Source organism: Candoia aspera, chromosome 4, assembly GCF_035149785.1.
Source record: "Candoia aspera isolate rCanAsp1 chromosome 4, rCanAsp1.hap2, whole genome shotgun sequence".
In the NCBI taxonomy this organism is placed as follows: domain Eukaryota; kingdom Metazoa; phylum Chordata; class Lepidosauria; order Squamata; family Boidae; genus Candoia; species Candoia aspera.
Window position 1 is genome coordinate 35092619 of NC_086156.1, and position 27589 is coordinate 35120207.

The 27589-nt window shown below is 36.6% G+C and overlaps 1 protein-coding gene across 6 annotated transcripts in view; it reads left to right on the forward strand.

Moving 5' to 3' along the window:
* Positions 1 to 27262, forward strand: part of TAX1BP1 (Tax1 binding protein 1) — a 36590-nt gene extending 9328 nt beyond the window's left edge. For 2 of the 6 annotated variants that reach the window (XM_063303814.1, XM_063303815.1), the window contains exons 3-18: positions 3923 to 4025; positions 4887 to 5074; positions 5590 to 5748; positions 7374 to 7522; positions 7601 to 7691; positions 8418 to 8603; positions 10961 to 11188; positions 12871 to 13017; positions 14660 to 14750; positions 16859 to 16974; positions 17976 to 18101; positions 19368 to 19439; positions 20661 to 20841; positions 21067 to 21215; positions 24699 to 24784; positions 25874 to 27262. In XM_063303814.1, the coding sequence (XP_063159884.1) occupies positions 3923 to 4025; positions 4887 to 5074; positions 5590 to 5748; positions 7374 to 7522; positions 7601 to 7691; positions 8418 to 8603; positions 10961 to 11188; positions 12871 to 13017; positions 14660 to 14750; positions 16859 to 16974; positions 17976 to 18101; positions 19368 to 19439; positions 20661 to 20841; positions 21067 to 21215; positions 24699 to 24784; positions 25874 to 26075 (2274 nt within the window). In that variant the 3' untranslated portion in view covers positions 26076 to 27262. The remainder of the gene's footprint in view (positions 1 to 3922; positions 4026 to 4886; positions 5075 to 5589; positions 5749 to 7373; positions 7523 to 7600; positions 7692 to 8417; positions 8604 to 10960; positions 11189 to 12870; positions 13018 to 14659; positions 14751 to 16858; positions 16975 to 17975; positions 18102 to 19367; positions 19440 to 20660; positions 20842 to 21066; positions 21216 to 24698; positions 24785 to 25873) is intronic. The other 4 variants (XM_063303816.1, XM_063303817.1, XM_063303818.1 and 1 more) reach the window with 4 other exon arrangements.
* Positions 27263 to 27589: the final 327 nt, after the last annotated feature.

Sequence of the window (27589 nt, forward strand, 5' to 3'; positions counted from 1 at the left end):
ACATAATGCAAATCACAGCATAAGATCCTGGGCAAGATTTTATAAAACCGACCTCTCCCCTGTTAATGCACACAGACATTAATGTTTCTTAATGTTTCTTCTTAAATGAGAAACATTAATGTTTCTCATTTAATGCACACAGACATTAATGTTTCTCATTCTCATTTGGTCATTAGCCAATAAGCCAGGAGATTAATTCCTTATCCTGTGCATGAAAAAAAAAAGTTTTTTATTTTCCTACGTTCCATTAAATACTTTATTTTATTATAATATAAATTATTATAATACTTCGTTACCTCATCCAACATCTTTATAGCCGAAACATTTCCAGGAGTACATTTTTCAAAAGAGAGAAACCTTATAAACTTTAAGGACAAAGTCTTTTGTCCTAAAACCTTGTGTCTAAGCACAGTAGAAGTGGGGTACAGAATGAAATTCCATATGATGGTAATATTACAAATTACTTTCCAAATCACTGTGTTAGAATTCTCTGGTTTTCTAAAAAAAGCACCTTCTATCTGATTGTAGTAAATATTGTCTATATAGTTCCTAGGTATGCTCTGGTACATTAATGGAATTCTAGATTGTGGTCAACTAGAATAAGATATAATTACATTTTATTTCAGAAATTACTGTTATATACCACAATAAGGACTGTGTTACACATTACATTAAAGATTCTCTTACATTCTCCAAGAAGGATAGTTGTTTTAAGCAAGCAAGTAGATGGAAATGCAAGATGGCTGCAGGTATCACTGCTGATGTCTTTGAAGATTTGCCCTTGCTAGTGGCTGATTGCTGGTGCTGAAATTATTTTGTTATGTCTAGAACATAGACTTCTGTTTTCTTTTCTTCCCTATATGTTTGTTTCCTGCTTCATCTCCATTGAAGTTTTTCCTCTTTCATTCCCAGTGCAGCTACCTCTTCCCCTTATTGTGTTTCCATCCTGTTTTTCTTCTTTGTTCTCACTGAAGGAAATAAGGGTGTGTGTGTGTGTGGTAGGGAGGAGAATGGAAATACGCTGCTTGAGATCAAATAATTTACAAATGAGATCTTATTTTTGAAATTATTAGTTGCAATTAATAGTCGTTATATATGTGGACTGAAGTGGAAGAAGACAATAGAATAGGAAGGACAAGAGACCTCTTCCATAAAATTAGAAACATTGGAGGTAAATTCCAGTCCAAAATGGGTATGATCAAAAACAAAGATGGCAAGGACCTAACAGAAGAAGAAGAGATCAAGAAAAGGTGGCAAGAATATACAGAAGACCTGTATAGGAAGGATAACAATATCGGGGATAGCTTTGACAGTGTGGTCAGTGAGCTAGAGCCAGACATCCTGAAGAGTGAGGTTGAGTGGGCCTTAAGAAGCATTGCTAATAACAAGGCAGCAGGAGATGACGGCATCCCAGCTGAACTGTTCAAAATCTTGCAAGATGATGCTGTCAAGGTAATGCACGCTATATGCCAGCAAATTTGGAAAACACAGGAATGGCCATCAGATTGGAAAAAATCAACTTATATCCCCATACCAAAAAAGGGAAACACTAAAGAATGTTCAAATTATCGAACAGTGGCACTCATTTCACATGCCAGTAAGGTAATGCTCAAGATCCTGCAAGGTAGACTTCAGCAGTTAATGGAGCGAGAATTGCCAGATGTACAAGCTGGGTTTAGAAAAGGCAGAGGAACTAGAGACCAAATTGCCAATATCCGCTGGATAATGGAAAAAGCCAGGGAGTTTCAGAAAAACATCTATTTCTGTTTTATTGACTATTCTAAAGCCTTTGACTGTGTGGACCATAACAAATTGTGGCAAGTTCTTAGTGGTATGGGGATACCAAGTCATATTGTCTGCCTCGTGAAGAATCTGTATAACGACCAAGTAGCAACAGTAAGAACAGACCACAGAACAAGGGACTGGTTTAAGATTGGGAAAGGAGTACGGCAGGGCTGTATCCTCTCACCCTACCTATTCAACTTGTAAGCAGAACACATCATGCGACAAGCTGGCCTTGAGGAATCCAAGGCTGGAGTTAAAATTGCTGGAAGAAACATTAACAATCTCAGATATGCAGATGATACCACTTTGATGGCTGAAAGTGAAGAGGAACTGAGGAGCCTTATGATGAAGGTGAAAGAAGAAAGTGCAAAAGCTGGTTTGCAGCTAAACCTCAAAAAAACCAAGATTATGGCAACCAGCTTGATTGATAACTGGCAAATAGAGGGAGAAAATGTAGAAGCAGTGAAAGACTTTGTATTCCTAGGTGCAAAGATTACTGCAGATGCTGACTGCAGTCAGGAAATCAGAAGACGTTTAATCCTTGGGAGAAGAGCAATGACAAATCTCGATAAAATAGTTAAGAGCAGAGACATCACACTGACAACAAAGGCCCGCATAGTTAAAGCAATGGTGTTCCCCGTAGTAACATATGGCTGCGAGAGCTGGACCATAAGGAAGGCTGAGCGAAGGAAGATCGATGCTTTTGAACTGTGGTGTTGGAGGAAAATTCTGAGAGTGCCTTGGACTGCAAGAAGATCCAACCAGTCCATCCTCCAGGAAATAAAGCCAGACTGCTCACTTGAGGGAATGATATTAAAGGCAAAACTGAAATACTTTGGCCACATAATGAGAAGACAGGACACCCTGGAGAAGATGCTGATGCTAGGGAGAGTGGAGGGCAAAAGGAAGAGGGGCCGACCAAGGGCAAGGTGGATGGATGGTATTCTAGAGGTCACGGACTCGTCCCTGGGGGAGCTGGGGGTGTTGACGACCGACAGGAAGCTCTGGCGTGGGCTGGTCCATGAAGTCATGAAGAGTCGGAAGCGACTAAACGAATAAACAACAAAATGTGGACTGAAACTCAGGTATTCCCTGTCTCTATCTTCACGAGGAAGAGGTGTTCTGACAGCCTGCCCACTCAGGCACACTTAATCTACATCTTTTCAAGGGAGAGAAGTATTCTGTCATGTATGCAAAAGAATTACAGTGGTCCCTCCCCAAACTAGAAAAAGTGTTGGCTCTTTTTAAAATGAAGGGAGAAATAGTTGGACTGGCGCTGGAACAATAGGGTTTACCATCTGCCCAAACAGATTCTGAAAAATGCCTGGAATCCCCAGAAATCTAAGGGAAAGTCCAAGTAATTTGAAATAAAGTGGGAGGATGTTCAGTGAGGTGCCCACAGGAAGTTAGGAGGTAGCATGGGAAGCTATCAAGGTGTTACCTAAAGCAGGAGATTTTCCAGATTATGAAGACCCAGAGGGCTCCTGGATTGGTTTGCAAGCACCAGCCTTCTAATTCAGTTGATACAAATTATTTTTTGTCCTTTCCTATGTCACAATGCTGAAACATTGCAGGGGGTTATATTAACTTAATGCTCTTTCCTACTGCTAACATTGGGCAAATATCAGAAGATAACATTTGAGAAATGTGTCTGTTCTTGGGGAACTGATGAAATAGAAATAATGAACGATGTCCTCTAGTTCTACACATTTTATAAAGATATTCATGGGGCATAGTTGCACCTCTTAAATTTTTTTTTTTAAAGGAAGGGTGTCTGTATCTTTGCTATCAGACTTAGTGCTTGGTCATCTCCATCATTGTGCCATCATTTGCATCACAGTTTGCCTGCTGGTCAGGAAAGATTTATGTTGCCCAACTTTTGGTCAAGGCCAGTGTTTCCCTTTAATTTTTGTCCTAGGTTATATATAAGGTTTTTCTATGTATTCATTTTTAAAATATTTTGTATGATGATTGTTTGACCATAACAATAAACTAAACTAATAGACCACCTGCCCTTCTCTCTCTCTTTCCCTCCTTCCCCCCCCCACACTCATTGTTAAAACTATATGGAAAGGTATAGCTGTCTATTAATGCATAGTTTTGTTATATGGTATTATCTTTTCAATGTTTCCTGTAGGTTGGCTGGAGTACTGCACGAGATTATTACACATTTCTTTGGTCACCTTTGCCTGAAAATTATGTGGAAGGTTCAACAGTTAATTGTGTGCTTTCTTTTCAAGGTAAATATTTAGAAGCAAATAGGCTGTCTATTTAATATTTCAAAAAATATATAGTATAATTTGTTATAAATAATTGAGACTTACATTTTTTTTCAGGCTTACACTAAAATGACTTATGGGCGTATAACACTTTTAATTAGGTGCTCTGAGTAACTGATTTGCATTGTTGAGAATATCGAAGTGGAATTGTGCAAACGGTTGTAATTTGATCATATTCAGCTAGGAATAAATACACGGACGTAAAATTTGGCTGATTGTGGATTATTTGTCAGATGCTTTGTCATCCACACTTGGAGAGCACAAAGAAAAACCTGATAGCAACTATCTTCATTTTTGCAGTAATAGTGTTTGTACCCTTATTTCTCTGCCATCCTTGGAATATAAGAAAATGGAAAAAAGAGGATTAGAGAAAGGGAACATCAAGAGAAAGTGACTATTAGAAGAGGAAGAGATGAGATCAAACAGGAAATTAGAAGAGGGAGAAATAAGGGAGCAGTATTAGGAGACATTATGTACTACCAAAAGTTGGTGGAAGCTGAGCGGACTTTTAAAAATTCGTTCAGTTTAGTGAGGAAACACAGGAAGTAGAAATTTAAGTTCCAGCCTGGAACTGGAACTGTTCCCACACTACTACTGCTTTCCTTTGTGAGAATATGTATAAAGTCATGTTTGGATGTAAGTATGTCTATATAAAATTTTGAACTCTTTTAAAAAAAATTGCAATGTATTGCAATAATAAGTAGAAAAACACTGTAGTGCCATTTGCACCTTGTTTTTATTCTGTAACTGAACTGCTTTTCTTATCTACACAATGATACAATGTAGTATCAAGTATGTGCTTTCAATTCTGCTTTTTATCAGGATATTACCTCCCAAACGATGATGGAGAATTTTACCAGTTCTGTTATGTGACTCATAAGGGAGAGATACGTGGAGCAAGCACCCCTTTCCAATTTCGAACGTCATCTCCAATTGAAGAATTGTTAACAATGGAAGATGAAGGAAATTCTGATATGTTGGTAGTGACTACAAAGGCTGGACTTCTTGAGGTGTGAAGTAACAGTTTTTCTAGATTATAATTTTAGTTGAAATTAGAATTTAAATTATACTAGTATCTCATACTAGAGTGATATGAAGAAACTAAGGTGTATATCAAATTTAATTGGGTTCAAACAGGATGATTTGTATGGGATTTGGGCTGTCTGCAGAGAAATAGAATTTGTAAGATGTGATTAAAAAATTGACAAACTTTGTGAGTCATGCAGCACTGCAATATCTGTATCTGTAAAAACAACCTTTCTCCTTGTTACATTTTTACATGCTTTTTGATAAAGCACTAGTGTTCAGCTATCAAAGAATAATTGTGAAATTTAGTTTATAAGTTCTGCATGTTAATGTGGCATAAAAAGTAGCTGAATTTCAGTACATTGAGTTATAACATGATTAGCAAAATATTAACTATTTCCCTGGTATACCCATCTGATTTGTTTGTTGGGAGAAAATTATGTAGATTAATTTGCAAAATCTGTATCGTTTTGAAGCAAACACTACTTTTTGTTTTTAGTTCAAAATTGAAAAAACCCTAAAAGAAAAAGAAGAACTGTTAAAGGTAACTGCATCACTTGAAAAAGAAACTCTGCAACTCAGAGATCAAGTTGAAAGACTAGAAAAAGAACTTCAGTATGAAAAGGAAAGATGTGATAAGCTTGAAGCACAGCAAAAGGTTTGTTCTGTAATTGATAAAAACATTTTTAAAAGGTAATGAGTTGTGTCTTTGTCAAATCATATTAAGGCTATCTTGTTATGCAGAATCTCCTAAAAAAATCAAGGACATGGTACATAAATACAACTTGAAGATTTTATAGTTGGCAACCTATTTTTAGCAAGTTTGTAAGTAAAACTTAAAGTACTGTAACTGTCCTTCATACGTTAAAATAAAAGTGTATATACTGAAACAGTTTTCATCAGGTTTTGCTAAATGGGAGTTGTACGTTCATTTTTAAAAACTAGTGTTATGTAGCTTGCCGTAATAGGCAAGTTATACAGTTTGATATGCATAAAGTAGGACACATTTTATCCTAAGGGAAAAAAAATTGTAAAATCAGGCCTTCCAGTTCAGAAACAATACATCTCTTCCATGAATGGTTAGTAAAGATACTGGCAGATGAAAGCTGTTTTTAGCAAATGGTCTTATATTAAGAGTCTCTTTTACAATCAGAGTATAGTATTGGCTATATTCATTATTCTTGTGGCAGATGATCTTCTCTGAATAGGCAAATGAATGGTGCTTGTGACTGCTAGTCATCTTTTTCTTTGGACAGAAGTGACAGATACAGTCCAGCAAAGAGCTGCTGATTGCTACTAGAAGCATTGATAAACTGTGCTGATAAGAAAGTCTTTGTGGGAAGAGTGGTTCAAAGTGGACTGGTGGAAAGGGATGATTGGATGAAAGGTCCGTGTATTAAAATACTGAGAAAGAGGAATCCTGTTGTCTTCCCAAGACTGACAGTTGCATTATCCCCTATTTTTTCCTGCTGATCATAGGATGTATTTTATTATATCATAGTTCTGCTGTGGCTGTATTGGTAACAAATTACTTGGTGCTAAAGGTTTTTCACCATAGTACTAACCTGTAGATTAAATATGCTAATGACATGCTGTGTTATGAAGATATACCTGAAGTGCAGTGCACATTCAGAGTTTTACTGTTCACCACTTAGTCTCATTTTCATGACAAAACAATATTAGTACTCTTGGTTAATGTTAAATATTACATTACTGACCATTGTAGTTTTCATACATGATTTTATGGAAAATGATTCTTTAAAAGAAGAGACTGGAATTGTTTTTTGTTTGTTTAGTTTAATTTATTGTAAGCAGATATGAAGTACTTAGTCCATGCTCATGGTAATAACCGAAACATTTTTTACTTCTGTCTTTGAAATGTAAAGGTCAAAGGGCTAATAGAATAGATTTTTCTTGTTGCTTCTGTAACTAAACACTTAGAATTTATGCAGAGCTGATCTATGCATTTTGTGTAGGTCTTTCACATAAAAAGTGAAGCCATATGTATCTGTTGTATTAAAAAGTTTGCATCCTCTTGTGAACGTATGAGCAGGGCAAATAGAAGCAAGTAACTCAGTGCGTGAGGAGATAACGTATCTCCTTCAGTGATGATTTAACCTCTCTTGATAAAAATCACTTAGATATCATCCGTCTAGTCAATGGAGAGATTTCTTTTGCATTTCGTTCCCAAAGATGAGGTAGTTGTTCGTGTAGATTTGGCAAAGTTAATTAAACATATGTAAACGTGCACACCTTTAAAGTGAATTTTACAACTTTTTTTAGGATAGCTTGAAAGCTGTAGAAATCCTTAAAACTGGAAATGAAGAAATTGAGAAAAAACATGAAGAGGCTACTTCCAAAGTTCTTCAGCTTGAAGAAGACATCATGATTGTTACTCAGAAAGCTATTACAAAAGAAACAGAATTAGACAGGTATGCAACAAATACAAAACTTTTATTTTTACTAATATCTAAATAAAAATATATTTGAAGATTTTTTTTTTCCTGTAGCTTGAAAGACAAACTCAAGAAAGTAGTCTTGGAAAAGGAGCAGTTTGAATGCCAGTTAAAGACAGAAAAGGATGAAAAGGAGCTTTACAAGGTAAATTTTCAGTTAAGTATATTGTAGTTACTTAACAGCAGAGAAAATTCCATTACCTGAAGGTGTTTTACTCAGGAGTTTTCAATGTTCATGATCCCCCCTCATAATAAACCAGGCTGAACCAGAATCTCTCTCCCATAATAAAAACCAGGATGAACCCCTCCTGAGCTAAACCAGTGATTTAACTCAGGTTTAGAGTTGGGAAAAAAATATTTCCCCCAACTTCAATCATCAAATTTAAGTCTACGTACCACACAAAATAATGGGTAGAGCTCTGCAACAACCACAAAAAGGCTTTGGAAGAACCCATCTCTCCCCTCCCTACCAAGACAGTGAATGCACAACGTGGCTGCCCAGGTCTAGTTCCCCGCAGAATTGCACTGGAACCTTGTCAGGTGGTGCCCCTTCTCTGTTCAGACAAGCAAGTATCTAGGAAGGGCGGAAATGAGTCCTGGCAACAATCCTGCCTTGCGTGCATAGGGCCCTCCAAATTTGTTCTGTCTAGTTTCCTTCCTTACCAAATAAGTACCCAGATTCTTTTGCTTTAGCCTTCCACTAATCCCAGTTATCTTGGTATGGGCCTGTTTAGAATAAGCATCATGAATAAAAACAGTGTTTCTCAACCTTGGCTGGCTGAGGAATTCTGGGAGTTGAAGTCCACACATCTTAAACTTTCCAAGGTTGAGAAACACTGAGTAAGAATATGAACTGATTATGTCATTGCAGATACACTTGAAGAATACAGAAGTTGAAAACACTAAATTAACATCTGAAATTCAGACACTTAAGAATTTGGATGGAAACAAAGAAAACCTTATAGCATATTATAAAGAAGAGATTGGCAGATTACAACTGTGTCTGGCTGAAAAAGAAAAATTGAAGAGGGCTTTCCTGCTTACTTCAGCAAATAAGGTATTGGAACCAATTAAATAGTGTCTTTATTTTTTAGTCTTTGTTAGATAATTCAAGTTACCTGCAGAAACAGTTGGCTTCAGTAAATGTAGTTTCTTGCTTAAATAAGAGATAGGACAAATTCATTATGAAAACAGTGGAGGCATTATTAAAACAGTTTTAAATGCATCTACTTTATTTTTCAGTTGTGACAGTATCAAATGTGAAATAGACTGAACCTATAGATTTGTGGTATAGTTTCCCCAACACACATTCATATTTTTTCCAGTATCCTCATAGCATTTTTCAGTGTACAACTTGGTGACAGTGATAGATAAATTCTTCCAGGCTGAAGAACACATTTGTCATGTGGACTCCCATGGCTCTCAGGATATGAACCAAGGCACAGTGCACAAACACCTCTTACATTTTTTTTCCTCTTTTTGTTACTTCCAAAACAAGCATAGTACAGGTAGTCCTCACTTACTGACCACTTGTTTTGTGACTGTTTGGAGTTAAAATGGTGCTGAAAAAGGAGACTTAAGACTGGTCCTTGAAGTTGTGGCCATAGCAGTGTCCCTGGGTCATGTGATCACAATTTGGGAGCTTGAACCGGCACACATTTATGACGGTTGTAGCCTCCTGCGGTCAGGTGATGGCCATTTGCAATCTTCACAGCAAAGTGAACAGGGAAGCCAGCAGAAAGTTGCAAGTTGCGGTCAGGTGATATGCTTAACAACCTGTGGTGATTCGCTTAATGACCTCTGCTGGAACTGATATCATAAGTTGGCGCAGTCATGTGATGTTTCACTTAACCGCTGCGCTACTTAATGAAAGAATTGCAGTCCCAATTGTGGTTGGTAAGTGAGTACTACCTGTAAAGCAAGATAAACAATTTCATTTCAAAGATGTATTCCTTTTTACAGCTGCTCCCTTCTGCCTTCCTGTTCCCTATAACTCATAACTGCCACCATAAAGTAATAAATTACTGCATGAGTTGGAAGCAACTAGCCAGGCATTTTCAGAGGGGACTCTTCCTCTACTAGGAAAGTACAGACAGTCCTTGCTTACCAATGCTAATTGGAACTGGGAACTCCATTGCTAAGTGATGTGGTCATAACATCCCGTGTAACGTCCCATGACTATGCTGACTTACGGTGGCAGTCCCATCAGTCCCAGTTGCCATTGATAGCAAATCCCTTGTGGTTGCAGCATCTGTGGTCACGTGATTGCCATTGTGACCTCCTGCCAGCTTCTCCATTGACTGCTTGTTGGAAGCTGGCAGCAAAGGTTGCAAATGGGGATTGCATGACCGTGGGGGCCGCAACAGCTGCAACTATGATGGCTGGTTGTAAGTCCCCCTTGTTCAGCACTGTTGTAGCTTTGAATGGTCATTGAACATGTGGCCATTAAATGAGGACTACCTTTAAGTCTTTTTAGATGTGTGTGTAGTTTAGTATGTTGAATTATTATAATTATTATTAAAACTTGTTTGCCACCTGACTCCTAACAATTCTGGGTGGCTGAAAACAAAGAAATTGCAATATTTGTGCTATTTTTATCCCTACTACCTATCTAGGGATAAGTGAGAAGTAATTATGCTAGCTGGCATTTTTTTCTCTTAAGGTGTCCAACCTTTTCCCTGGCTTGTAGAATGTGACCTATCCCATCTCAGTCTTCAATTTCTGAGAAGCATCTGTGATGAGTAGAAATGTTCCATTGGGCCCCCTCCTCCCTTTGACTCTTCCATGATTTTATTTTATTTTATTTTATTTTATTTTATAAACTCTCTCCCCTACGGAGGGACTCTGGGCAGCTTACAATAATTTTCTGCAAAATTAGACCTAGAACACTTCAGAAGATTTCAGGCTTACCTCAGACCAACACTGCTTTAGGAGCTCAAAACTCCCCAGTCTTTCTCAGGATCATCATTGCTCTTTTCTGAAACTAACCATGTATCTTCAGTCACCAACACTGTCTATATCCATCTTGGGTTGGCAGTCCTTAGATCTCTATTGCTCCCCTCTTTTTTATCAGAGTTCTTTTCATTTTGAAGTCATTATGTTTGCCAGTTCAGCAGTAGCTGCCCTTTCTGTTTAGGGAAAGAATGCCTATCGGAAAGTTATATTATCTATGTTACTCTCAGGGTTCTGCTGTCAACTAAAAAGAACAGTGCCTGCTGGATGTTTGAGTGTATACATGACAGAGTGCTGGAAGCCATGGGCAACAGCAGACAACCATAATATTTCCAACAACTGGAGATTTTGATATATTACTGACACTTATGTCTCGAAAATATACTTTCCTTTTTGTTTAAGGATAGCAGACAGTGAACTCACTGATGAGTAATATATAGATTGACTTTTTTATTTTTCTAGGAAGAGTCAAGTATTTTAAAAGAGCAGCTTCGGAAAGCTGAGGATCAAATTCAGGCAAGCAGACAGGAAGCTCTGTTGATGGCAAAAGAGCTAAGTGATGCAGCAAATGTGCGTGATAAAACAATGGCAGATCTTCATAGTGCCCGACTTGAGAATGAAAAGGTGAAGAAACAGCTGAATGATGCTCTAGCTGAACTTAAAAAAATCTCTCTTACGAACAATGAACAGGTAAGTGGTTGTTCTGTTCTTAAATTTAATTATAAAGCTGTGGCATCAGTTAATACAAAATGGTTTGGATGATAACTTTCAGTGGAGATCAGGTCTTTATTCCATTCACCCTAACAACCTGTAGGCATCGTTTACAGTACTGTAGAGCAAAACATATTTTGACTGAAACTTGGAGCTTTAAATGCTTTCCATATGTTTTTTAAAATGTCAGGTTTCTGGTCTAGGGTTATAACACAGGACAGGATATAACCAAATTGTTGAGTAGGGTAGATAGAATATTAGTGGTATCACTTCCATTGTGTTGTTATAAACTGGATTAATGCATTTCATATTTCAGCATAATTGAAGTTAATTTGTTGTAATCTAGTCTTTGCCTTGATGGAGGAGAGTTTCTTTAGAAACTAGCTTAAATTTCTAAAGAAGAAAAATACAGGGTAAAAATCTTACTGCACTTCAGAATAAATTGTAGCAGAAAAAACATTCGGTTGAAGCCGGTAACAACATGTTTTTTTCTTTGTTACTGTTCCTTCTTTGTCAATCCACTGCAAACATTGTACCGGTGGGGTGGGGTGTGGGGTGGGACTGTTTTTTTTTTTAATACATTTTTATTGTTAGAATAGTATAGTACAAAGAAAAAATGCATTAAATAGTGACAGTAGAATAAAACAAACTACTAAGCATAAATAAAAACATTACGGGAAAACTTTCTAGTGACACGCTCTCCCCTTCCTTTCTATTTGTTTCCCCAATTGTGGGCTGCAACCTAGATACTTACACTTTACATTAAACATTGAAGATTATTGCTAGTATCTATTTAAGTAGTTTCATCTCTTATTTTTTTATTGGTCTTACAATTTTTTTTCCTAAAAACCATATTTCAAATGTCTAAATTTGTCTTTCTGTGTAATGTGTAGTATATAAGGATGGCATTCCTGCTTAAATTTGGTTAGACTTCTATAATGGATATATATCGTGTCAATTTTGCCATTGCTGCATATTCTTCCACGTATCTTAGTAAATTGTGATATTTTTCATTTATGTTTTCTGGAATCATACCTAGTAATTGGGTTTCAGTTCAAATTTTATTTAATTTTATTTTGATGCACTTCCAGTAATTCTGAGATTTTTTACATAACCACTTCATAAGATAAAATGATCCTTCTTTATTATGGTATTTACAACATTTATTGTTACATGATTTGTCTATCTTGGTAATTATTGATGGAGTGCTATATCATCTAAAATATTTTATACCAATTTTCTTTTTAATTTATAATTTGAGGAATATTTTATTGATTTTTTTCCATAGCTCTTCCTATCGTTGTATAGTAATTATTTCTTTGCATCCACTTTATCATACAATTTTTGATTTGTTCCAACTCCGTGTCATATTTCAATAGCAATGTATGTATTTGTCCTAATAGGTGATCTTGATATTATACACTTGTTTCAAATTCTGTCATCTCTCTCAAGGTCCCTCCTCCTTTCTTGAAATCACTTTTTAATTTTCTAGGAATTTGTAGATACATCAATCATGATACATTCCTACTTTTCCTGAGCAGTTCTTGCTGTGTCTTTAGTCTATTTCCTGAATCTGTATGCAACATATTGGCATAAATGATTAAATGTGGAAAAAAAAACCTATTTTGAAGAATACATATCTTCTTCTTGTTTGGGGAAAGGGAGCATCAAATGTTGTAGAGAGAGAACTGCGCAGAGAAGTTGAAGATTTAAAGCTCCGTCTACAGATGGCTGCTGATCATTACAAGGAAAAATTTAAAGAGTGCCAGAGGCTGCAAAAACAAGTCAATAAATTTATTGACCAGAATGTAAGTTACATTTTTATAAAATCAGTTGACTATTTTGGATGAAGCAGACAACAGAATGTGTAACCTGTGTCTATGGAAAGGAGAACATTCACACTCAAAGCTGGATAATCTAGAAGGTTCATGAATGTGTTACTTTAAGATGCTCAGATTTAACGGAAGTATCAGCTAAGGCACAGTGGACAGGGATTCACACCTATATATAGTATATACAAAAGCGCAGTAACCTACTCCATTTATATTTGCAACTTCTTGTTAATCTTTATCCAGAATGCTAGCAGTTGTCTGTTAGAGTTTATCAGTTATCTGAATGTTTTCTGAACTCTTGAATAATATCCTTATTGAAGTGTCAGATGGTCCCTGAAAAAGTACAGTTGCCTTCAGAAAACCGTAATATATTATTTGCAAAGAAAAATATACGTTATCCAGTATAGGAGGTAATAATGGAATATTTTGTAATCTATTCATTATGAATTGTTAGAATAGATTCTTATCAAGTGAGAAGTAATTAGGATAGAATTGATCCCTGTCCTCCCATGGCAAAATGAAAAGCTCATTATTATGAGAAAACAGCAGATACATTCTCCATTACAACAGGGAATTTCCTCCACCTGTGATTTCCTTCTATATAGGCTAAATTCCTTATCCTAATTTTCCTTACCCTAATTACACTATTTTAGATAAATAGTGTAATTGTGAACATCTGCAGTAATCTGTGGTATCTACCTTTTTTTCTGTTACACTAGCATATACTGATCATAATTTTGTCTGAGTCTGTGTACCTGAAAGAACAAAGTAGGTGAATATAGTACAGTGTTCTCTAAATCTGTCTGGCCAGAAATGTAGCTTTCTGAATGGATGATTCTTAAGACTCAAATTAATCTTGCTAGGCTAAATTTTGTGATGCATTAAGATGGCCTACTTTATTAAATACCCCAACAGCTGCCTGTAATTGGACACATACTATTTCTCCTGGTTTCTGTTAGCAACCCATTTATTCATTAACGGAGCCAGTCCTCTGATTTTCCCAGTAATAGGTTTAGAATTACTGCCAAATAGTAAGAAACTCTATTTTAAGCATGTGGATGGTAAACATAAAGGAATAGAGGGTTTATAATTTGGACAAGAGAATTGTCATTGGCTAAGGGAAAGAAATTGGGCTAACTTTATATTTCCATTTTGTTCTAATCATAGGAAGACAATCAGACCCCATCAGTTGAATTTTAATACTCTGTGCTATTAGAACATTGCAATAATTATATTCCTTTTTTTCCCCCTCCAAATAAAGTTTTTAAAGGAACACACATTTCCATATTAGCATCCATGTGCCTTGATCTTCTATAGAGAATTCAGTAAAAGAATCATTTGTGTCCCAGGCATGCTGCAGAGTAAAAAGGGAAGGCTTGCAGATGTCATTATAGAGGGTAGATTGTGCTGACCATTCAAGTTATATGATATCGTATTAAGGTTTCCCTATTTGCCTAGAAATTTTAGATAAAAAGTTGTTTCTTAAGACAAAGTCTTGATTTTACTTAAAAGGTTCTGTATTTTAAGGATTATTTATTTTTATTATATTTGTTTGAAGAGTTTGTCCAAGAATCCTTTCAATGAAAGAAATATTTTAAATAAAATCTTTTTCATAAAGAAAACTTCAGGGGATCAGCCGAATTTGACAGATGGCTCAAAAAGTGAAACTCCTGCGGTCGAGGCTGATAAAACATTACCTGCATCTCCAGGTATCAACTGCTTCTGTGCTCCCTTAGAAAAATAAAGCTGTAACCTAAAGCTCTCCAAAACCATATGTAGCTTATATTTCTCTTCCACTGGCAACTCCTGGAAAACTGAAAGTCAGAGTGTTCGCAGGAATGATATTGCAGAAGATGCAAACCTGGATGAATTAATTACAAGCCAGTTTTTCTTAGCATGGGAATAGCTTTATCGAATGCATATAGGGCTGTCTTACAGTTGATTCATCATGAAGCAGCCTAGGAATTTCGTATTTGGCTTTAGTCAAAGTTCTTTTGAAAATGCAAGGGCTTCATCCATGTAGCGACTCTTTCTATTGATTCCAGAGGATGAAGAAAATGCTTAAACTATTCTTGGTCTGTGATTTACTTAGACATGAACATTATAAACACTGTATATTTCTATTCCATGTTATCTTCCACTATGATATTCAAATGGTGCATAGCAGTTGCAGAATTTAATTAGATGGCTGTATGTAATAGTATGTGGGAATGATCTTGGGAGACCAGGTAAAGAGGTGATGTCTAGGGAACAGTCCGATAAGAGGGAGCATAGCCCACAGCTGCATAGTGGGAGGAGCAAGAGGCTCAGGAGGGACTCTCCCTAAGTTATCGGGCTGTAAAGGAGACGGCAGAAGAAATGTACTTTCAGACTTGCAAAATTCTGTTAATACAGCTTTACAATAAAGTAGAATTAGTTTATCTGGCAATGTTTCCTGTCTGGTCCTCTGGTAAGGCTGACACTATATCATGTGCATTAAACCCATACCATCAACATTATTATTATTCATAACTATATTAAGTTTCTTAGCATTTTTATAATACAAGAATTAAAATGTAATTTTCCAGTAAGAATGAAGAGTACTCTGTAGTGGAGTGTTCCTCTTCCTTTTTCTGGTAGGCAGGATCAGGACTTCAACCCTCCCTTGCAAGGAGGTAGTCGCTGCCCAGTTCCAAATTGCACTTGGCTATGATTTGCAGGTCTTTGTCTAAGCCTTGTGGCTTTTTTCTCTGCTTCCTTTTTTTTAGAAGAGAGAGCTTGGGAAAGAGTAAGAGCTCAGTCTTTCCATCTCTGCTGCTATGAAGCCAGATCTAAGGGGTTTGGGAGGAACATGAGGTGAATTAGTTGGTGGCAGGCAGTTTCCCCCTTCTTGGAAACCTCTGGCTCCAGTTATATCTTGCAGAATGCCAGATGCACTCCGCGTATCTCTGTCAGCCATGGTTCAGTCTTCCTCTATCCTTCTGGGGAATCAAGAGTCCTGGGTGCCAGATAGGACAGAATCTAGCAAGGCTAGGGGATTGCTTCCTCCATTGACTGTGGTAGATGGTATAGCAGTTAATTCAGAGTTCAGCAGATGGATCCCCCAGATCATCCTGGTTGAGGTCTTCCTGCCTAGTGTTCCTGGCTTCTGTGCTCCAGAGATCCAATTTCTGGCTTTGCAGGATGGGGACAAACTTAGATGGTATCCCTGCTCATATATTTCTATGAGCGAAAAATGGCAAGAATTTTCTCTTCCAGCAGTACTGCTCTTTTTTGGCATTGGCTAAAAATAATGCTCTCGCAAAGAAGGCAGGTGAAAACACAGCTAGTTTTTTTCTGCCTCAGTTTCTCCTTCACCAATCTTACCTGGGGAGGCCATCCATTTTAGCTAGCCTGCCAAAGAAGCATGGGGGATGTGGGGGGAACCTCCTGTTTTGCAGAATCCGCCTGCTTTGTAATTAAGTTCTAGGTCAGGTGTCCTTATTGTCTGTTCCTTTGATGGGGAAAAACGGAATTATTTGCTGGAAAGCATCTCACCATCTTCTGGTTCAACCTACCTTTTTTAAACACCGATTTTCCCATGCTTTTAAAAAATGTGTCCAAGATAATTGCGGGGCAGAGGGGAATCTCTCTTCCAAAGAAAGCTCATCTGTCTCTAGTTCTGAACATGTTTTTGCTGCCTTTACTGCAAATCAGTAAATACAAGGTCTCTGGTACCCTTGTGTATGTTGTTATCAGAATGTAGACAGATTATTCATTTTGATTAGGACTATTCATTGTACTAATTTTCTCAGTCAGCAGCAATGAAAAAAAGTATATTTTTCTTCAATATATGCAGCTAGCATCATTTCATCTGATACAGTTTTGGAGTTTTCAGAAAAGGAGCAACATGAAAAGAATAAGGAAATTTCTGACAAAACAGCGAAGTATAAGAAATGCGAGCTGATGCTATCAGTAAGTAAAACAGAAGAAACTGGTGACATAAAATAGAACTAGGGAGTCATCACAGAAAAAAATTATTGTTTTTAATCTGTTTACTTATACATTTGGCTTGATGTATCTCTTTATAATACATTTAGGTGTTAATGGGAAATGAGAGACCTGTGCTTCAGATAGCAAAATGTATTTATGCCCCTAACTAGTTAATCATAACTTATTTATTCTTTAAGTGAGGAATGCCTGTGTTTTCATATCTGTGCTCACTCGGAAGTAAGTCCTGCTGTGTTCATACATTGTTGGCTAAATATTCAAAGATTTGCATTGTGTAGCTTACTTATATAATAGGGCTGCATAGTGATGCCTTGTCTAAACAGGCAACATTTGTATAAAAATAATTTTAAGAGAATTGCTAGAAGCTCTGAATGTGTACCTTTTTTCCATATTCAGGTTTGCCAGAATCAAAAGGGATGAAAAGTAAACTTTCAAAGAAATAGGAATATAAATTATGTGTCAGACAAATAATACGAAATGAGAAAATCAAGAAATAGAGAGTTCTGGATTTTTCTTGAAGGGAATGAATTATTTAATTCAATCAACATAGCTAGTAATAAATACTATTTTCTGAAGGTGATTTGCTCATAGTTTCCCTTGATTTTGCTAGTTCCTTGGCAAATATTTCATAACTGATTATACTGCTTATTGAAACTAAGGGCAATTGACTTTGTCCTTCTGGATATAAGGCATATAGTTGATAGTTGCAAAGCTTTATGGAGTGTGTTTACAGTGACCCAAAACCCAAAATGAAACTACTTAGCAGAAAAATAATAGCATATTTGTGTAGAGGACTACTAAACACTTTGAAGTGTGTTTCATTGCTTTGATTCTTTAGCTCAACCAGCAAATTATGTATGTTTAGGCAGTGAATAAGGGAACCAGCTATCGGATGCTCAGAAAAAAAAATGGCCAAAATAATCTCTGGATTTCTAAAATCTTGATAATTTATAATTTTTCTGTAGGATGAGAAATTGAAATGTACTATGTATGCTGATAAACTGGCCAAATTGGAACTGAAATGGAAGGAGCAAGTGAAAATTAGTGAGAGTGTGAAGCAGCAGCTAGCTGCAGTGAAAGACCAGTATCTAGTAAGCCTAACCCTTACTTCAACAATTATTTAATATGTTTGTGCAAGCTGCTACTTAAAATAATCACTATGTAGAGGAGAATTAGAGTTAGTTGCTTGACAGAAGTGTTTACTCACTTTATGGAATCACTGGAGCCAAATTTCTGCGATAGAACTATTATCAGTGAACATGTTGCCTCTTTCATTTCTCTACTGTCTACATTCCGATACGGAATGATTTATTTGTATAGCTTTGGGAGTATTATGATAGACAACTAGCTCTTCTGAACATTAAGTTTCAGCATGTCATTTATTACAAAATGAAGACAGTTGTTTCTGTTAATATGTAAACTAGCTTGAAAAGAGCTCACTGTTTTGCACAAGGTAAAGCAAATGCAGGAAGGAGAAAGAAGTAAGTGTTGTAGGGGAGTAAGGTCTTTACTACAGCCCTAAAATGTCTTTAGAGAACCAGTTTGGTGTAGTGGTTAAGGCACCAGGCTAGAAACCAGGAGACCATGAGTTCTAGTCCTGCTTTAGGCACAAAGCCTTGGGCCAGACAAACACTCTCAGCCCTAGGAAGCAGGCAATGGCAAACCACTTCCAAAAAACCTTGCCCAGAAAACTTCAGGGACTTGTCTAGGCAGTCTCTGAGAATCAGACACGATTGAATTGGGCGGAGGGGAGCTTTTAAAACTTGCATTAAATTGCTACGATTCTGCTTTTGTCATATTAATTACATGAATATTAGCAACTGAATTCATTAAATTACACTTTTAAATTGATTGGTGTTTTTTTTTGCTTTGCTGTCATCCCATTTCTTCATTGTTCCCTGCTCTCCAAAAGATGCTACTCCAAAGTCAAGTATTAGATACTAGTCTATAAAAGATGCATATCATCAAAATACTTAACATATTAAACCAGTTTTGGGGTGGGCAAATGAACAGGGGGAGTCCAGTTTAAAGGTTACAGAAAAGATGTGAAGCCTGATTTCCCCATTTATGGACAGCAATTGTCTTACCTTAATACTTGACAAAGATTTGGAAACCAGCAGAACCATTAAAAAACACAAAAGGACAAAAGTATGAAAACCAAGTATAGTCAATATAAGCGGCTAGGTAGAACAAGTAAATACTGATGTGATATTTGTATCAGTCACATGGAAGGCCTGTATTATGAATTATCGCAATAATACACATTCTTCTGTCTCTTAAGTACTTGACCTTGAAAGTATATCTGGGGAACTGCTTTATTCACTAACATAGTTTGTTTTAATTTGTGTTTTAAACAGGTACAATTGGCTGAAAAAGACAGACAGATAGATGAGTTGACATCTCATTTGGGAATTGTCAGCATTGAGAAGGTACTGATTTAATGTCAGTGAGCTACTTTTTTTTTTTTAATTGTATGGCATGGCAGTTTGGTGTTCATGCTGCTTTTTTCTTGCTGGGAAATCCTTGTGAGGTCCAGCAGCCAGGTGTGTAGACTATTTAGCCGTGACAAGTCACATTGCCCGGGGTGCACCATGAGGAAGCTAGTCTACATTGCACCAAGTTGGGCTGAGAGAGAGTGACTGGCCCAAGGTCACCCAGCCGGCTTTCATGCCTAAGGTGGGACTAGAACTCACAGACTCCTGGTTTCTAGCCCAGAGTGAGCTACTGGTACTACGTTATATATTCTGTCATGTGGCACCTGGAGCTATTTCAGCACAAATACTGTAGCTGCATAAGAACCACAATATGAATAGTAGTTAGAAGAAAAATGTATCTTTGGAAATCATTCAGTGTGAGTTTATAACATAGTAGCATGAAAGTTTTGAACTGTTGGGCACCTTGCCTGTAAAGCTTATGAGGACACAGGGCAAATAGGTCTATGTGATAACCAACTGAACTTGGAAATACATATGTCAACTCAACTAGAATATCCCACTCCAATTATTGACTACTATCCAAATATATAGGGTTTTCTCAGCCATTTTGTGAGAATTATTCATCATGATAAGATGTATTATCATGATAAATAAGTCTCACAAAATGGTGAGAAGCCATTTTGATGATGATGATTTTAGGGTGGCAGCAGATGGTTTCTGTTATAAAAAAATTATATTTAATAAATTGCATGTATTAACCTCACTTGCTTGAGATACCTTGTTTAGTATATATATTTGGTATCAAAAGCTTGCCTTAGCTAGTTAGTAAAGTATTTTATCATGATCTTAGATGAAAAGAACTTCCCTGAATTAAATTCACAATGGCTAATATGTACCTATTACAAATAATTATATTTGTGTAAGCCATGTGAAGAAGTACTGTTCAAATGACAACTGCTTCAGAAATTTTACATAAACTTAAAAGTAGCCTTCAGTGTAACATAATGCAAGTTACCTAAGGGGCAAGAAAAAACAATAGGTAATATCAAGCTGGACAGTTACCTCATTTAGCCAAATCTGAAGATTAAAAAAAAATCTGTATATAATGGGAAAAATATCTGTATATATAATGGGAAAAGAGAGTACCAAATGATGCAGCCTTAAAGACTGATTTGGTTCCTTGTATCATAGCTGTATTTTTCAACCTTTCTTTAGAATCCTGGAAGAAGACTAGAAAATCAAGTGGAAAGGATCAAGGAAGGACAGATTTCTCAGCAGGCACTATATTTTCTCAATCCAGTTCTTAATTCTGAAGATAATGGGCAGGTTCCTGCTATACCACCTAGGGTACCATTTCTGCAGTATGGAAATCACTACACAAACCAGGAAACTAGAGGTCTGAGAATTCAGTTTTTGTCAGATTAATTGTACTAGGAAAATTCCATTGGAAGTATACCATTGTATTCTCAAAACAACTTAAATCATTAATTTGTAGTTGTTAATAAAAGTGGCCATTACTTTCAAATGTTTTAGCTAAAGATAAAGGTCTTTTGGAATATGGCATTCCAGAAAAGGCTTCAGTGTATATAATCTAGTGCTCATCCCCTAATTATGATTGCAGATGGAGTAGATGGTGCTTTTTATCCTGATGAGATCCAAAGGCCACCTGTAAGAGCAGCCTCTTGGGATATTGAAGACAATGTGGTATGCAGTCAGCCTGCTCGTAATTTCAGTCGCCCTGATGGTTTAGAAGATCTTGAGGATAGTAATGTAAGTTTGAAGTAAAAAATAACACCTTTCTTATATTTAAGGTATGATGTCTCCACCCCCCACCCACCTAAAGTTATCTGAATATTTCTCTCTGAGAGCCTCCAGTTTGAATGAGGTGGACATAATCTCTATCTATCTATCTATCTATCTATCTATCTATCTATCTATCTATCTATTTTATATAGCTGCCCATCTCAAACCAGTGACTCTGGGTGGCTAACAATAATAAAAATAAACAATAAAAACAGTACCAACAAATTAAATATAAATATAAATACAGCCGAGAGATCTTAAAAGCCATTGGTGTTAGAACAACCATGAAACGGGGCCCTTCACACACTTGGTGCCAGGCCTTCAAGGCCTTCAGAAAAGCCAAAAGATTCGGGGCCATCCTAATCTCAGGAGGAAGGAGCATTTCTAGCTTTAGAAAGTTCATTATAGTCAGTGACACCCATTGTCCCATTTATGAATGTATAAGTCTGTTGGAGAATTTATTCGAAGATACAAAAATCAGTTCACTCTTTGCCAGTCAATGCTGTTAATGATATGGCCAGACTCCACTCATTCGGTGATTCAAGTGATGAGAAACATGGCCAAAGCACCAATTTCTACACATAGTTCCAAAACTGGAATATGTTTAAACTCTAGCTTGACTGGGATGCTTAAGTTAAGAATTATCCTAATTGGAATACAGTACAGAAATCCTTATTCTGAATTCAAAAGGGTGTAATAGCATTTGTGTGTCAGGAGAAGTGTTTCTGACAGAGTAACATTTAACAAAGGGTTTCACCACACAGGAACAAAATTCAGATCAGTGTGTTATCTCAGCATTTCAAAATAAGAAAATTAACAGTAATATAAAAATGTTAAATTTCTTTAAATGCCTATCACATGAAGATAGTTGCTAGACCATATAATATACGGTATACATATTATACAATTTGTATAAAATGTGATAGAGTTGTAAAATAGGTGACACTATTTTTTGTATCCTTTAACTTAAAGAAACACTTGAATAAGAAATATTCTTTTACAAAGTCCTTTACTGATAAAGGAATATTCTGTAAAATATTCTTTTACAAAGTATAGTGGTATCATGACCTGCTTCACATTTAGTCTAGCTTGCCACATTTAATTGCTATTAACCTTTTGAGAAACTGATCAGTGTTCAGACAGGCACAATTTTAGCCCTGGTGCTCAGTACTAATAATGGAGAAAAAATTACCTCTTCTTCTTGCCTTTTGCCCCCTGAGTCCATTACTGTGAATAATTAGGGAAACTGTCAAAACTTTTGTGGCCTATTTAACATCTTGGATATGAGCATAATGCACTTGCCTACCTTTATTTCACATTTTGCATATTTAATATGACCATTCTTGGCATAGACACTACAGTGACAAGTCTTTCTCCTCTTTAGTCATCTGCTGCAGTTTAATTTGCAGAGCGTTCTTTCTAATGTATGTGCTTTACCCTTTTGCAAACCCAAGAGGAACAGAGCTGAAGTCTTGTGCTCATTTGCTGACACAGCTTAGATTTTGTAATGAGGCAGAAGGATCCTAATGTGCTCAAATGGGAGCCAACTTTGGGCAAGTGTATGTCTGTTCGCAGAAATATTTCTTGTCTTACATCAGATAGAAGTTTTAACATGTTATAGTCTGAGTTTTAAGCTTGTCAGATGAAAAACCACTTAACTGTGCCTAGGCAAGGATATTCACTGGAACAAATAGGATTGAACTGGTATATAGGATATGGCAAGGACAAATATAACATAGCTGATTAAATTCATATCCCTTTAGAAGTAAGCTGAAAACCTTTATACGTACACCACCTAGTAGAAGTTATCAAAATATATTAAATAAAGCTGTTCATTAGTTTCCTTAATAGAAACAAGATGCTTTAATGTGATGCCGGCCTGTATGTTGGTCTTGGAATGGTTTTATTCCTAGTCCTAATTGTATTTTTATATGATATGCTTCGACCCTTTGCTGCCAACTGTTTCCTGGTTGGCCTCCAGTTTGTTTCCTGTTTCCCTTGCAGTTTGAAGGGCATTTTCATGTACAGTTTGTTTCAGTGATAAAGAATAAATTAGGTGCACCCATATACCTTTCCTTTATGGGCTTAAATATGGCTACAATTACAATTTTTTTTAATAACATAGAAGGAATTTGCAACTAAATGAATACTTGCACATTCCTGTCATAATAGGTGAATAGTTGAGAGCATGTATTAATATCACGCTGCTGCTGTAGCTTTTATTTTTCTTCTTTTTGTTATTACTGTAATACTTAAATTAGTGATGTTAAATCAGTATTTATAAACAATAACTTTCCAGATGTTGAACTGTATTCATTGCCGTTGGTGATGCTAGTTGGAACTGCAGGGAGTTGTGATTCATTAGCTCATGAATGCATTAGATCATCTTCATTAATCTGAAAATCATACCCTTAAATGCTTCAGAATGGTACCAGTTTGAATGTTTCTACTCAGTGACAATATTGGAATGAAAGTTGGACATGTGTGCACATCTGGTGTTGCTGGGCTACATTTACATTCAGGATAACTTTCTGGAATGTGAAATTATTTGGAATAAACAGTAATCCCTAATAGTAACTGTTGGAGTAGCCTTGCTCATCAACTTTAATTGTGTCTACTTGTGTGCTGTTAATGCTGCTAACATGATTACCAGTGACAGTAATGAAGAGGGAGACCAGCAAAATTCAACAGTTTAGTTGATAGCCCTTATTGCAGGATCATGGCAAATTGCATGCTTAGTTGACAGTGGGGGCACTCTCAAACTTTGCTGTTGGGAAGAAGCTTTGTAAATTTAAATCAGTGACTTCTCTCCACCTTCTGTATTTCTTACAGATGCTGTTTTAGCAAATTCATTGTTTAATGTAGCTGTTTATAAAATGGAGGTTTGCTTTGTGTTATGATGAACTGCATTTTACTTAGAGGGGCTTTGCAGGAATGTAGTCCCTAGGCATTTGTATTAAAGTTGCTAAACCAACATTTAGTATTAGTCTGTATTGTGGAAATTGTGCTTTGCAATACAGGGTGTTTCCTTCATTTCTAAAAGAGAAGTGATGGCTTTGCAACTGTTTCTCATCATAGCTTCCCCAGCAGCACTTAGCAAGTTTTGATGGGTGTTGCAGGAGAATGCCCAGCATCCTCAGCAGGTCCTCTAAGAGACTTCTGCTCTTCTGCATTTGCAAGTGACAGGGACAAGGCAAGGAAAAGCTTCAAGGCAACATGAAGTCCTTTGTTGAAGCATGTTGTAGGGTCTCTTCGCTTCAGTGAAGAAAATAAGATAGGCTCAGCAATATGGATCTGTTTGTCAAGATAAATACCACTTCACACCCATATCTAGTGGATTATTTAGATTTTATTGGCTTGTAGACATAAGTAGTCATGGTAATAATAACAAGAACAACAACAATTTTGTGAGCAAAATACATCCAGTAACATCGAATACTTCCTTTGCAGGATGATGAGGCAAGTGCACCTTCTGCTCCAGATCCACCAGATCTGCGCTTACATAACCGTGGGACAGGTTTCTGTTTTGATTCCAGGTAAGGTAGTAATGCCAAGGCTGTATTTTGAAATCAACATGGGAGATTTCCTACACCTTTCATTGCTACACTTTATGTGATAGTATGAGCATTAGCTGTAGACAAAAATGAATGAAATTTCACTGGAGGTCCCAGGTCTTGAAGAAGAGTTGGATTTCAACTGTTACATTTGGAAAAATAAATGGTTTCTCATCCCCCTTTCCAATATTGAAATTGTTGTGATAAAAAAACAGGGTCCTTTGAATATAGTTTTCTGAATTACTACTCCTGCATGACCTCCTTTCTTATTTAGAACTAATGCTAGTTTTATCAGTCTTTAGAAAAAACAAATTTCACTCTATATACTTTGTGCTGTGTTTTCATTTCATGCTTCATCTAACACTTTATTTACTCCTTCTTTATCATACTCATAAATGTAAGTGACCTGAATAATGGCAATGCTTTCAAGAGTTTGAAGTCATACCTTATTATATAAAGGCCCCATTCTAATCAGTGATTTAAAACTGTGTTGTTTAAAGACATTGAATGCATTGCGTGAAAGCTTGCAAATTTCTGTTTTGAGATAAAATTCTCATCAGATAATTAAATAAATGATCAATTAACTTTCTTCCTAGACTGTCCCCATGGCAAGTAGAAGAATAGTGTAATCTAGAACAAGGTGGAGACATGGTACACTGAAAAACTTTTAGACTACAACATCCATAGGTTACAACAGTTGACCAGGATGTCTGGGTGTATGGGAATACTTGGAGGATATCGATATTTACACCAGCCCTCCCTTTCCCAATCTGGGCACTTTCCGATGTGATTTCACAAATTCTTAGTAATAGCCCCCCTTCATGGGGAAATATGGAAGCTGAAGTCTGTCTGGAAGGCACAGAGGTTAGGGAAGATTGTACTACAGAGTGGATAAATATTATTACAATAGGTACTTGGATTATGTGGAAAACCCCTTTATGTCTAATGGCATGCAAACACTGGTTGTGTCCTGGCCACTTAGATAATAGCAATGACAGAGATAACAGTGGGAGATTAAATACTGGTCTCAATTTAACTGTTGCCTTCAATTCTTTCCCTTTTTATTCCAAGTTTTGTGCACATCAAGAAATGTCCACTCTGTGAAGTGATGTTTCCTCCTAACTATGATCAAACCAAGTTTGAAGAACATGTCGAAAGTCACTGGAAGGTGTGTCCAATGTGCTGTGAACAGTTTCCTCCTGATTATGACCAGCAAACTTTTGAAAACCATGTTCAAACACACTTTGATCATAATGTTTTAAACTTTGACTAGTTGGGGCATCTTATGCAGCATAACAGGCAAAAGTTGATTATGCTCTATAAGACGAGAATGCTTCATGAATGATGTAAGCTTAAAGAGGTAGTGATCAGCATTGCAGTTGATTAGAATAAATATTTGGCCTATTACCAAGCATTTCTTAATCTAGCACGCACCCAAATATGTTGTATCTGTCAATATTTATTCCTTGGCTAACAATTCATAAGAACACAGGAAAAGTGCAGACTTGTTTAGAAATCTCCAGAATTCAGCTTGTGGTGGGATGACAGTTTTCCTCTTGCTTGTTCTAACATATTAAAGTTCATTCCTTAATAAAATGAGGTTTTTCAATAATTTTGTGTATATCTTTCCTATCCCTGTTAATTCTGCATAATTTGTCCAACATAAGTTTTTTCATCTGTTGCAGAAACATAGTTGTGTTGTGATTAAATGTTTTGCAGAAGAGCCTTACAATAGTATTCATCCTTTTATCATTATTATCCCAATATGAAAATGTCAGGTACACTACTAAAACTATTAAAAAGACTGCATTTAGAACTATTGGTAAGGTGTAATAAAATTGTATCCTTTTTTGTTCATTTGTACCTAGCAAATTTTTAATGTGTATCTAAAGTCCTTCAGTAAGGGACGCGGTGGCGCTGCGGGTTAAACCGCTGAGCTGCTGAGCTTGCCAATTGGAAGGTCGGCGGTTTGAATCCGCGTGACAGAGTGAGCTCCCGTTGCTAGTCCCAGCTCCTGCCAACCTAGCAGTTCAAAAACATGCAAATGTGAGTAGATTAATAGGTACCGCTTCAGCAGGCAGGTAACAGCGTTCCGTGTAGTCATGCCGGCCACATGACCACGGAAGTGTCTACAGACAAACGCCGGCTCTTCGGCTTTGAAACGGAGATGAGCACCGCCCCCTAGAGTCGGACATGACTGGACTTACATGTCAAGGGAAACCTTTACCTTTACTAAAGTCCTTCAGTAGACATTCAAAGCTGTATTCATAGGATCAAAACTTTTGGCGTCCTCTGCTTTACTTAGCACATTTCCCCTTTACATCTGTTGTGTGTGTGTGTGTATATCTAAAACTATATTTTTAAGAGTTGCAGAAATCTTAAATAATTCGATCCTTTTGGATAAAATTATTAACTTTTCATGTTGTATGATAGCCAAATTAAAGGCAAAAAGTAAATAGTGTGTGATTTCATTTGATCTCCTTCCCAACCTCTATCAAACATAACTAGAGTCTTCTAGGAAAATATTTTATGTAAAAATTGTAGATGAAGAAATTGCCAACACTCTTTATTGGAATGAAACTGTCTTTCACTTAATAGCATTTGGATACCCTTTCATGGTAGGAATTTTATATCTAGGCCTATGTCATAGATTTTGGGTTATTCCTAAGTAACGTGTGTGGATGTGTTTCTCCTCTACAAATGGGTGTTTTTCTGAGTATAGTTTGCATTACTTTCCATAACAATTAAGAATAGGAATGTTATGGGCCACCACCATTATTCCTGTGT